The 12,055-nt window shown below is 39.0% G+C and overlaps 2 protein-coding genes and 1 long non-coding RNA gene across 4 annotated transcripts; 2 read left to right on the forward strand and 1 right to left on the reverse strand.

The window, feature by feature from the left end:
- The first annotated feature begins 1,586 nt into the window (after positions 1 to 1,586).
- Positions 1,587 to 4,791, forward strand: LOC122078232. Of its 2 annotated transcripts, none has more exons than XR_006140012.1 (2): positions 1,587 to 3,796; positions 4,264 to 4,791. XR_006140012.1 is itself a non-coding variant. In XM_042644128.1 (2 exons), the coding sequence occupies exons 1-2, from the start codon at positions 1,763 to 1,765 to the stop codon at positions 2,744 to 2,746; spliced, it is 834 nt and encodes a 277-aa protein (XP_042500062.1). In that variant the 5' UTR covers positions 1,587 to 1,762; the 3' UTR covers positions 2,747 to 4,791. The 2 variants fall into 2 exon arrangements, 1 of the variants encoding a protein (XP_042500062.1); XM_042644128.1 differs by having other exon boundaries at positions 1,587 to 2,160; positions 2,311 to 4,791.
- Positions 3,873 to 4,346, forward strand: LOC122079523 (uncharacterized mitochondrial protein AtMg00860-like). Its single transcript, XM_042646057.1, has one exon. It carries the CDS (start codon positions 3,873 to 3,875, stop codon positions 4,344 to 4,346), a length of 474 nt encoding a protein of 157 aa, XP_042501991.1.
- Positions 4,792 to 8,301: 3,510 nt separating the features above from the next.
- On the reverse strand, positions 8,302 to 9,205 carry LOC122078190. Its single transcript, XR_006139986.1, has 2 exons — positions 9,145 to 9,205; positions 8,302 to 9,043 (listed from the first exon to the last, which is right to left on the reverse strand). It is a non-coding gene; the product is annotated as an uncharacterized LOC122078190 (long non-coding RNA).
- Between the last annotated feature and the right edge of the window lie 2,850 nt (positions 9,206 to 12,055).

Genomic DNA, 12,055 nt, shown 5'->3' on the forward strand with positions numbered 1-12,055 from the left:
CATGATCGGATCCGCCTGACTGTACAAATTCACGATATGATCATTAAGACGAAGACCTGGTCCAAAATCTAAATCATTTTTCACAGGGATGGCGATTGTTTAGCGGGAAAAGGATATAGCGTATCATTGAAAGATGGATCATTCGATTCAGATTCTAATTCTACCTCTTCCTGACCAAAAATGAAGAGGCAATGCACCTTGAGGCTTCTCCCACTGTTTCTCATCAATCGGAGAAACAGAATTACTTTCAGATTCCACATGATCCAGCTTTGAATCTGTGGCTTTAGTCGAATGATCCAAGAAATCACCAAAAAGATCGAAAGTTTTCAAGTCTTGAGGTGGATTAGTAGGATTCACAGTTTGAGTGAAGCCATTAAATGGCTGAAATAGGGATTGATTTTCAAAAAAAATCTTGCTTCTAAGAGAAATTATCCATGAAATCTCCCCATTCGTCTTCCACACCGTTGTCCTGATTGACATAAACAGATCCATTAGAAGACGGCGACACGAACTTGAAGTCTCTAAAACCCTCATCGTCATCATCGTTTTCAATCGGCCTTTGTGGAGAAGGAAGGAGAAGAGGCGGAAGAGGAGAGGGGAGGGGGAAGTAGGTCCCACATGCAATTAAAAATGAATTGAATAAAAAAAAATTAATATTAGGGTATTTTAGGAAGTTTACTCTCATTTTTTCTTGAACAGCACGAACAATAACTAATTTTGGGGATTGAATAAATATTTTCAAAGCTAAAACTAGTCAATGTAAAATAAATTTGAAACCTACTTATCTTGTAATTTGTTTTCTTATCTTAGTGCATTTAGGTAATTTCTCCTTTTTTTCCCCCTCAAGGTTGTACATGTAAAAAGAGCATTGATCTAGGGAATTTCCCCATTGATATACTACTCTCACATCCAGAGATTCTAGAGGCAGTAGTTAAACAACATATCATCATGGAATATCGACATAGAAGAAGAAAAGGTAACTTGATCCGTCCAGTGACAGGTGTGCTGCTGTACATGATGGAGTGGGTTATGGATTATGGTTGCAATAGCGATGTTGTGTGAGACAGAGCGATGATGGAGGAAAAGTAGGCGGTTGGGCATAACAAGGCTGTGTTATGGTCTCGAGCTTGTGAGCGTGTAAACGAGGTGGGTGAGTCCGAACTGTTAAGGATACTCTCTTGAGACAAGTATCGCAGCTCCCTGCTTTACTTGTTCGTGTTTCTCTCACCTATTGTGAAGAAGAGTGCTTGAAACAATGAAGGCTAAATTGGTAACTCAAATGTTTACTTCGTGGGTAAACGACCTCCGAAGCCATAGCTTGAATTTCAAATTCATTGATGCCGTTACATTATTTCCCTCCTAATTTATAGATTCCTAATTTAATTCAATAACTAACTCCACAAGAATAGATCCACACCCACTTCCCTAAAGACTAGGACTTGATGACTAATTCTTAGTCTACTATCCATTGCAAGACTCCAGCAACAACTAAACAACTAAATGACTACTCTACCTAGCCCATTGAGGCTTTATTACATTAGTATTTAAAATGCATTACATTATACCAGAAGCAGGGAGCTGCGATACTTGTCTCAAGAGAGTATCCTTAATAGTTTGGACTCACCCACCTCGTTACCATGCTCATGAGCTCGAGACCATAACAGCTTGGTATCAAAGGCAGGCATGGCTGACCAGCGGATTGCACTGACTCAAGTCTAAAATTGGTGGTTTGAAGGAGGAACAAGAGCGCAAATTCAAGGAGATGATGGACTCAATGCAAAACCCGTTTGCAGCCATCAACACTCGCCTTGATAACGTTACTGGCAGCCATGATCATGCTGAGTCCTCCAACAACCAACAAAAACGTAATGGAGGAGGATCCAATGGTCGTCAAAACAATACAAATACCATTGGTACTGCTGGAACATATTTGCCGAAGATGGTGAAATTGGATTTCTCAAAATTTAATGGTTCTGAAGACCCTACCAGCTGGGTTTGCAGGGCAGATCAATTTTTTGAATTTCACCAAACTCCAGATGAGGAGCATGTACCACTTGCTTCTTTCAATTTGGAGTGTGACGCCCAGCTATGGTACCAGTTGATGAAGAATGAACAAGAAACCATTTCATGGGCAGCATTCAAAGAAGGACTCCATGTGAGGTATGGTCCTACACAATATCAAGATTTTTTTCGTGATTTAACTAAATTGCAGCAAACTGGGTTGGTGAGAGACTATCAAACCCAATTTGAGCGATTGTTGATTGGTGCGGGAAAATTGACACAAGAACAACAACTTGGTTGTTTCACTAGTGGTCTTAAGGAAGGAATTAAGGTGGACGTACAAGCAGCAAAACCCACCACTTTATCAGCAACCATCGGCCTCGCTCGATTGTATGAGGCTCGTAATCAATCAGCCAGAAAATTATCCTCTTCTAATGAGTCAAAGAAATTCATGGTCAATCGAAGTAGTGACAGCAACTCAACGATGCCGATTAAGAAACTCTCTCCAACGGAACTAAGCGAACGACGAGCAAAAGGTTTATGTTTCAATTACAACGAGAAGTTCAGCCCAGCCATCGTTGCAAGAAGCTCTTCCTTATTGAGGGAGATTGGTCAGATGATGATGATGATGCTGAAAATGTGGAAACTGAGATGGGGATGGCGAACCAAGAAGAAGTACCACAGATTTCCATTCATGCAATTGCGGGATCTAGAGCTCCTCAAACAATGCGAGTCCATGGAATGATCGGTCGCCGACGGGTAACATTTTTAATTGATTCCGGTAGTACCCATAATTTTTTTAATTATAAACTTGCACAAAAATTGTGGTTGAATCCTAACAATGGAGGAAGGTTTGAAGTAGTAGCTGCTAATGGTGAAAAATTGACAAGCTCTGGACATTGCAAAGGGGTTTGCATGGTGCTGCAGGGAGTCTCCATCATAGTGGACTTCTATTTGCTTCCTTTAGAAGGGTATGATGCTGTTTTGGGTACAATGGCTGAGCACTTTGGGTCCCATTGTGTGGGACTTCTCTAAGCTACGGATGTCCTTCTCAACAAATGGAAAGGAGGTTATACTACAGGGAATCCAAATTCCAGAGGACAAGATTGTGGGTGGGGAGGAAATTTGCAAGGATATCAGGAAAAAATAAGGAGGAATTTTGCTACAAATCCATGCCTTGACCATGCAACCTGAAAATGGTAAATTTTCTTCCAATTTTTCTCTGAGATATCTAACGGAAGGCTCAAAAAAATTCTGCAGAATTTTGAAGATGTGTTCCAAGAACCAATAGGGCTTCCACCTAAAAGGACCCATGACCACCAGATTAGTCTAAAAGGGGGAAGTGAGCCTGTCTCCTTACATCCTTATAGATACCCCCATTACCAAAAAACAAAGATTGAAAAAATAGTGGTTGATATTTTAAAATCTGGAGTTATTAAGCCGAGTAACAGCCCCTATTCTTCACTAGTGTTGCTGGTCAAGAAGCATAACGGCTCATGGAGGATGTGCGCAGACTACAGGGCTCTCAATCAAGCAATGGTGAAGGATAAATTTCCAATACCCGTTAATGATGAGCTATTGGACGAATTGCAGGGTGCCACTTATTTCACCAAACTTGACTTGCAGTCGTGTTATCATCAAATATGAATGCATCCCAATGATGAGGAGAAGACAGCCTTTTGTATTCACCAAGGCCATTACGAGTTTCTTGTCATGCAGCTAATGCCCTTTGGCTTGACAAACGCTCCTTCAACATTTCAATCATTGATGAACTCCATCTTCAAAGACCACCTCCGTAAGTTTATTTTGGTATTTTTGACGATATTCTAATTTATAGCAAAAAATGGGATGAACATTTGGAGCATATAAAAATGACACTTGCAATTTTACGGTCTCACCAATTGTTTGTAAAGATGGAAAAGTGCAGTTTTGGGGAACAAGAGGTGAAGTATCTTGGTCATGTAATCAATCATGAAGGAGTGGCAGTAGATCCTGAAAAAATTTCAATTATGATTGAATGGCCAAAACCATCAACGTTGAAGACTCTACGTGGGTTTTGGGGGCTAACGAGATATTACCGAAAATTCATTCAGAATTACGATAAAATCGCACCCTCTTTAACCAACATGCTGAAAAGAGGATGCTTCAAATGGAATACATGCTCAGAAGCTGCTTTTGAAGAATTAAATAAAGCTATGACACGAGCTCCAGTTCTTGCCTTGCCTGATTTCTCAAAAACTTTCATTATTGAATGTGATGCAGTAGGATCAGGAGTAGGAGGAGTATTGATGCAAGAAAAGAGGCTCATTGCCTTTTTCAGCCATTCTTTAAAGGGTAAGAATTGATTTTTATCTACATATGAAAACGAAATGTTCGCTTTGGTTATTATCTACAAAAGTGGAGGCATTACATCTTAGGGTGTAAATTTACTGTGAGGACTGACCAAATGAGTTTAAAGTACCTTTGGGAGCAGAAAATTATTACTCCTGCACAACAAAAGTAGATGGTGAAACCCATGGGTTATGACTTTGTGGTGGAGTACAAAGCCGGGAAGGAAAACTAAGTTGTTGATGCCCTATCAAGAAGAGAGGAGATGGGAGAAAGCTTAGCGATTTCACAGCCAGTGCCTCTATGGCTCACTCCAATTCGTGAAGAAGTGCAAAGCAATCTGGTTTTGCAAGGAATTGTGAACCGAGTGCAGCAAGGTGAAGCTGTGGGTCCTTGGAACTATAAAGAAGGTATTTTGTTTTTTAAGTACAGAATATTTTTGTTAGCAGAGTCTTCTTTAGTCCCAACAATGAGGAAAATAATCCTCTGTTTTTCTCATCCCTGTTTTTCCTTGTTTTGCTACCTGCAGAACACGACACGTGAACAACTTTAAGACCAACGCACCGGATGTAATAATCCTCACCCAACCTTGACCGTTGGATCCTCTGTTGTCCACATGTCGTGTTCTGCAAGTAGCAAAACAAGGAAAAACAGGGATGAGAAAAACAGAGGATTTTGATCCCAACAATGATGGAGGAGATGCATTCCAGTCCACGTGAAAGTTTTTATAAGACGTGACACCTGCCAACGTCAAAAATGGGAAAATACTTCACCAGCAGGCCTTCTTCAACCTCTTCCCATACCTACGCAAGTATGGATAGACCTATCCATGGATTTCATTGATGGACTTCCAACTTCAAGGGGTAAAACTACAATTTTTGTGGTAGTAGATCGTTTATCAAAATTTGCGCATTTTATTCCAATTTCTCATCCATACACTTCATCGTTAGTGGCTCAAATTTTCTTTGATAATATCTTCAAACTTTATGGAATGCCTAAAACCATAGTTTGTGATAGAGATTCAGTTTTCACTAGTGCATTTTGGAAGGAGCTTTTCCGTTTGCAAGGCACAAATTTCAATTTGTCATCAAGTTACCACCCACAAACCGATGGACAAACTGAAGTGGTGAATAGAATGGTTGAAATGTATCTACAGTGCTTCTCAAGTGACAAACCAAAAGACTGGGCTCGATGGATTTCTTGGGTAGAATATTGCTATAACACTAGTATGCATACTTCTACAAAAAAAACGCCATACGAGATTGTCTATGGTCGACCTCCACCAACTCTCTTGTCTTACATTCCAAGTGCAACACCAGTGGAGTCAGTGGATAAGGAGTTATATGACCATGATCAGGTTCTAAAGGAATTGAGAAATCAATTGCAATCTGCCCAGAACTGTATGAAGAAACTTTATAATGCTCATCGGACGGACAAGAGTTTTGAAGAAGGGGAATTTATTTATTTATGCCTACAGCCGGATAAACAAGTTTCTATTTCTCTCCACAAAAATCTTAAGTTATCACCAAGATATTATGGGCCATTTGAGATTTTACAGAAAATTGGAAAGGTAGCATACAAGCTCAAGCTGCCAAGCGACTCGCACATTCATCCCATTTTCCACGTATCCTGTTTGAAGAAAAAGATTGGTGCAAACATACAAGCACAACAGGAGCTTCCAATGGTGCAAGAAGAGGAAGTCATTATAGCTTGGCCACAAGCAGTGCTAGACAGGAGAATAAAGAAGTGAAAAGAAGAGGTTTTGATTCATTGGAAGGGACTGTCTCCATCAGATGCCACTTGGGAGGACTTAGAACAAATGAAGATTCGCTTTCCAGAATTTACCCTTGAGGACAAGGGTGAAAATTAAGAGGAAGGAAATTTTATGCATTTTAAATATTAATGTAATAAAGCCTCAAGGGGCTGGGTAGAGTAGTCATTTAGTTGTTTAGTTGTTGCTGGAGTCTTGCAACGGATAGTAGACTAAGAATTAGTCATCAAGTCATAGTCTTTACAGAAGTTGGTGTGGATCTATTCTTGTGGAGTTAGTTATTGAATTAAGTTAGGCGTCTATAAATTAGGAGGGGAATAATGTAACGGCATCAATGAATTTGAAATTCAAGCTACGGATTAGGAGGTTGTTTACCCTTGAAGTAAACATTTGAGTTACCAATTTAGCCTTCATTGTTTCAAGCACTCTTCTTCACAATAGGTAAGAGAAACAGGAACAAGGGAAGCAGGGAGCTGCGATACTTGTCTCAAGAAAATATCCTTAAAAGTTCGGATTCACCCACCTCGTTTACATGCTTACGAGCTCGAGACCATAATAGGTTGGTCAAGCGATGCAGAGCCTAGAGTCGCTATTAGAGTGCATCTGCACAGAACCAGAGATGCACAAGAGTGGGCCATGGGTAGGGTGGGTCCATCTGTGGTTGCAAAGCGTGCTAATAGCAATGCAATGGTTGGGACTGCGATTGCAGCGCTGAGATTTTAGGGCTAGGTTGTAATGGAAGGAGATAATAGGGGCTGGTTTTAGGTAATGAAGGCGCGGCAGGACAACAAGCGAAATAGCGGTAAAACAGATTTTATTTTGTCAGCGAGTTAAACAGAAGTAGGGCAGCGAGCTATGCACGATTCAGAGATGACGCTATATAACGGTGAAGGGCTGCAAGGATGCGTTGGCTGGGGTCGATGCAATTCATAGTTTTGCAGTGCCAGGGTCGACACAAGGCTGGAAGCCGGTGAAATGGGGATTGGTTTTGTAAATTGAGGGCATCTAAGCTCTGTTCATGTGTTGTGACGCTCAATACACACTATCTATGTGCCTTTGGCTCAACATCTATCTGGGTAGAGAGGATTCTGCTTTGGGCATTTGAATTGCCACCTTCCTACATCCACTCCTACCTATATTTCCCTCTCACACCAACCCATCTCATGCTTTTCGATCTCTCTCTCTGCCATTAATGAAAATGGTTCATTAGAATCGAGTTGAAAATGATATCAGTACCAACATTTTGAGAGAGATAGATGAGGAGGAGGAGGAGGAGAAGAAAACTGATTGGTTACCAAGTGAATAGAGGGGTAATCTAGACATTTAAAAAAAAAAGGGCAGAAGAAGATGTAAGGCTCCGTTTGGTGTTCCAGAAACGAGGTTTCGTGTCAAAAATGAAAATTTCAGTTTGTATGTTAAAACGCCGTTTTTAAACGAAAAAATGGTGTTTGGTGAATTTGTTTATGAAACAATTTCAGAACGGAAAGACCATGGTTGTGGCGTTTGGTAAAACTTGTTTCAAAAACGTTTTTCTAAATGAAAATCAATAATTACAGAAATAACACAATTAAAATACTATCATAAATTGATAATCTTTTGGGAAATATTAAAGTAGTAGATACCCAAGAAAAAAAAGTGGTTCTAAAATATAAAAAATATAGAAGTAACTATGCCTTGATTCTTTACATAATCATACTTTCACTTTCTGTTCAAATCCAAAGACTAGAATGCATTGAGTTTTCAATTTTTAAACCATATTGGTTGGGAACTCTTTGAGTAGTATCATTGCATGGCCAGTGTCCAAGGAAGACAAAAATTCATGATTCCATGAGCAGATGCCTTTGCTCTAACTTTTCATGGCCAGCATGGGTTCTCTTATCAAGTCTCAGTTTTATCATAAACTGGGTTCAATGCCTCATGCTCCCCTACTCTCCAGCCTTCAATTTAAGAAGAGTTGGGTCTGTTGGGACTTGGAATGTGTGTGTGAATTCCAAAGGATAAAAATATAATACAAAAACCCACAAGAATGCTCAAGTGATAGACCTGTTGCTTTGAAACTCAACCCTGTAGAACACAAGATTGAAGAACAAATTGTAGGTAAAATGGTTTGAAATGAATGTCAGTAACTGATAATATTCATTATACTATAAAATAGAAAATCGAAAGAGAAATGGAGTATGATGAAAGAAGGGGAAAAAAATGACAATAATGAAAAACCCACAAAGCAGCAGCATAGGAACAGAAGTGCTACTGCCTCATAGACCTGCTTGTCAATTTTTTCATGAATCTCTCAAACCTATACATACATTTCCCTGACACCTAAACCTCTCCCTACCAATTTATTCACAATTCAGATGTGCATAACAATTCAAATAAATATGGAGAGACTTTCTCATTTGTCCCCCATGTCCATCTCCTCTTTCTCCATCCCAATTTCTTCTTCCCCCAAAAATGTAATTCCTCCAATGCCTAGCACATATGGCCGGAACCCATTCGATGATTGCAGGAATTCATTCTTTCTCAGGCTGCGAGGTTTGCCCGAACAACAATAGCAATTGTGGACAAAGAAGAAGAAGAAGAATCTAATGACAGTCTAGATGACTGAAACATTGCTTCTCTTTCTTTCTTTGGAGGGAATTTAAGAAAATTCTCAAAAGAATCAATAGAAGGGAGGTGGTGGAGGATGACTATCAAATTCCACTTTTGCGCACAGCAAGAGAGCAGAGAGAGAAAGGGAGAAGAGAAGCTCAAACCTTTCTGTGAACAACCTCAGAACAAACCCTAACCACAGCAAATTAGGTCGAAATTTGAAATTCTTCCAGAATTTTAAGTTCCAAATCTCAATCATACTTCGTATTGAAAGCCGATGAACAGAAATCTGATGAACGACGAAGAACAGGGGTGGCAACGTCGTCTCTCCTCTCTGCGAGAAATCAAGTTTTTCTACTTATAGAAGAAAAAAAAAAAATCAAAGGCGAGATGAGTTTGAAGAAAAGAGAAGCAGGTAGAAAGAAAAGATGAGGTTGCGGGGCCAACGGCGTTACTTGTTGTGAAGAGAACCAGGGGCTTCAGTGGTGTGGTGTCTTCTCTCCTCTCTGCGCAATACTAGGGCGGTGTTGAGAGAGGTGTGAAAGACTATCGAGAACGATTTGCAAAAAAAATTCTTCTTTTCTTTTTAGGAAAATTATCTTGTGCCACCCCCGTTTTTTAAATTTATCTGAGAAGCTATCCTAATTTTTCCAAAATTTGTAACGTGTCCCCAAAGACAAACACCGTTAGTTTAAAAATGGAAAAGACTCTTTGAACCTATAACGAATTTTGAACTAAATCCTATTTCTTATCATTTTCCCCTCTTTTACTTTCAAAGACCAGACTTTAGCACCCAAAAACCAATAGATCTGATTTCAGAGAAAACGACGATGAACACCTAAAAAACCGACAGATCTGATTCCACCCACCCCTAAAAAAAAAAACAAAAACAAAAGCAGCTGCTTTGAGTACGAGGACTGAAAGTGCTGAAGACCAAAGATTTCTGCTAAAATACTAGAAATCTCAAACCAAAGTCAAATCCAGAACTTAAATAAGTTCAGTTCACTCCTTCATGAGGATCCAAGCTAATAAAATTCAAGGTGGCCCATGAGTCGGTTCTCATCCTAAACCCATGAAGATGAGTGCACAGAGATTGAGTTCTCCAAGAACACATCCAAAGAGGGTTTTCTTCCTTAATTTCTAAGAAAAACCCTGGATTGCTGAAAGGAGCTAAGGAGAGATACAAATCTTCAATCATGGCATGTTATTCCCTCTTGGACTCAACGATTCCGGTAAGAAGGAGAAAGAAAGAGAAGAACCAGGGGTTAGCTGACATCTTAGTTAACCCCATGCAGGACCTCCAAATAACTCCAAACATGTACTGACTTTAGAACTAACGACAGTTTTTGTAATCTGACTAAATAGCAAACAAACAGTGCACATAACAGACCATTATACCTTCCATACTACCCAACACAAGAAAGGAACAGCCCAGCTAACTAACCACGGTAGGCAACAGCATAAAACTACCAGCCGCAGGTCACAACTGGGGTTGAAAACCCTGAAATTATGTTGAATCCAAGAAAGCAAGAACTCAGATTCACTTGTTTACTTTTACTTGCAAGGAGTTAAAACATCATAAATGTTAAAACTTTGTGAAATCCAAAGCTTGAGTACGACCATCTCCAAACGCATCTAACCGCCACCAGGCTATTTCCTAAATCATATAGATAAGAAACAAACACCATAGCTCAAAACCCAAACCAGCGCCACTGAAACACCACTACCAACTCATCATTCAATCAAGGAAATGGAAGCAGTTTTTTAAAAGAGAGAAGAAAGAAAAGGAACCATAAGAATGTAGCTATCTTTGTGCTGAGTGTGATTTCTGAGAGAAGGAAAAGTGAGTCCTCAGGTGATCGTGGCCATTCTCAGAGCAAAAAAATCCTAAACCCTAAACCTGTGATTCAATGTTTCAATCTGTTCATTTGGGGTTTTTACATGGAAGGGTAAAATAGTAAGTTTACCCTTCCTCAAGGGTAAACTTGCCATTTAGAAAATAGAAAACGCACCACATCATCACTTAACGCTTTTTATCTAATGGAATGGATTTAAGAGTAATTTTGTTTTCAAAATGAGGAATGTACCCGATATTATTAGAAAATTAGGGTGGTTTCTCAAATAAATTTTAAAAATAGGGGTGGTACAAGATAATTTTCCTTTTTTTTTCTTTTAAGTTGGAATGAAACTGAATTGACGGAACGTGGATTTCTTGTTCCGTCAATTTTCATTTCTATGTTTTTTTTTTTTCACTTTTTGTTCCAAAAAACCTGAAACACATCTTTTACATACCAAACGCTTTATTCCGTTTATACTCCAAAAACGTTTTTTTAGAACATTACCAAATACAGTTTGAAAGTCCAAAAGCAGGAAAGTATTAGAAAAAAAAATTAAAAGTATGGGAGTTTTAGTAAATATAGGGTAAGTGTAGGGAAGTCATAATAATTGACCTTTTTGTTGAAGCTAGGGTTCATTGGCTTATAATATCAATGTCGAGAACTCAATTTCTTTCATGAAGGAAATGGGGTTCTCGGGTTACAAATTCCTCTATCACTTAATCTTGGAATTACTATTAGTTATGTTGATGTTATAATTTGAGCCACATCAGCCAACAATCTCACATAGAGGGTTCTCCTTACGAGATAGTATGCCAAGTTGTCATTCTCTTATGGAACAAAGAAAAGCTTACAAGACTCGAAATATGTTGCAAATAACATTAAAAATGCATATATAGCAAGGCCATGATGACCCTTAATTCGTATGCTATCTCCCCATTCCAAAACTCATCGAAGGACTTATAAGGGCTTTTTTCTATGATAAAAAGAATTATGTTGATGTTATAATTTGAGCCACATTAACCAACAATCCCACATATAGGGTTCTCCTTGCGAGAGAGTATGCTAAGTTATTATTGTCTTATGGAACAAACAAAAGCTTACAAGACTCGAAATATGTTGCAAATAACATTAGAAATGCATGCATAGCAAGGCCTTGATGACCGTTAATTAGTATGCTATCTCCCCATCCCAAAACTCATCGAGGGACTTTTAAGGGCCTTCTTCTGAGATAAGTTTCAACGCAGGATACCCCATTTGTTTTGAAGTGCCATCAACCTTCTAGTCCCAGTTAAAAAATTGAAACATGATTAAGAGTCCCAGGAAAAGGGGAATTTACTATTACTCCCCTACACTTCGCCTAGATTTACTAAAACTCTCTTACCTTTTACTTCTTTTTTTTTTTTCTAATAATCCCCTTCTTTTGGACTTTTGTCTCTTTCTCCCTTGCTCTTTTTAATTACCTAGATTACCCCTCTTTTTCACTTGTAACTTATTAAACTTTTTTCAAATTGATTGGTTCAAAAACATG

Source organism: Macadamia integrifolia, chromosome 5 (genome assembly GCF_013358625.1).
Source record: "Macadamia integrifolia cultivar HAES 741 chromosome 5, SCU_Mint_v3, whole genome shotgun sequence".
NCBI classification, from domain to species: domain Eukaryota; kingdom Viridiplantae; phylum Streptophyta; class Magnoliopsida; order Proteales; family Proteaceae; genus Macadamia; species Macadamia integrifolia.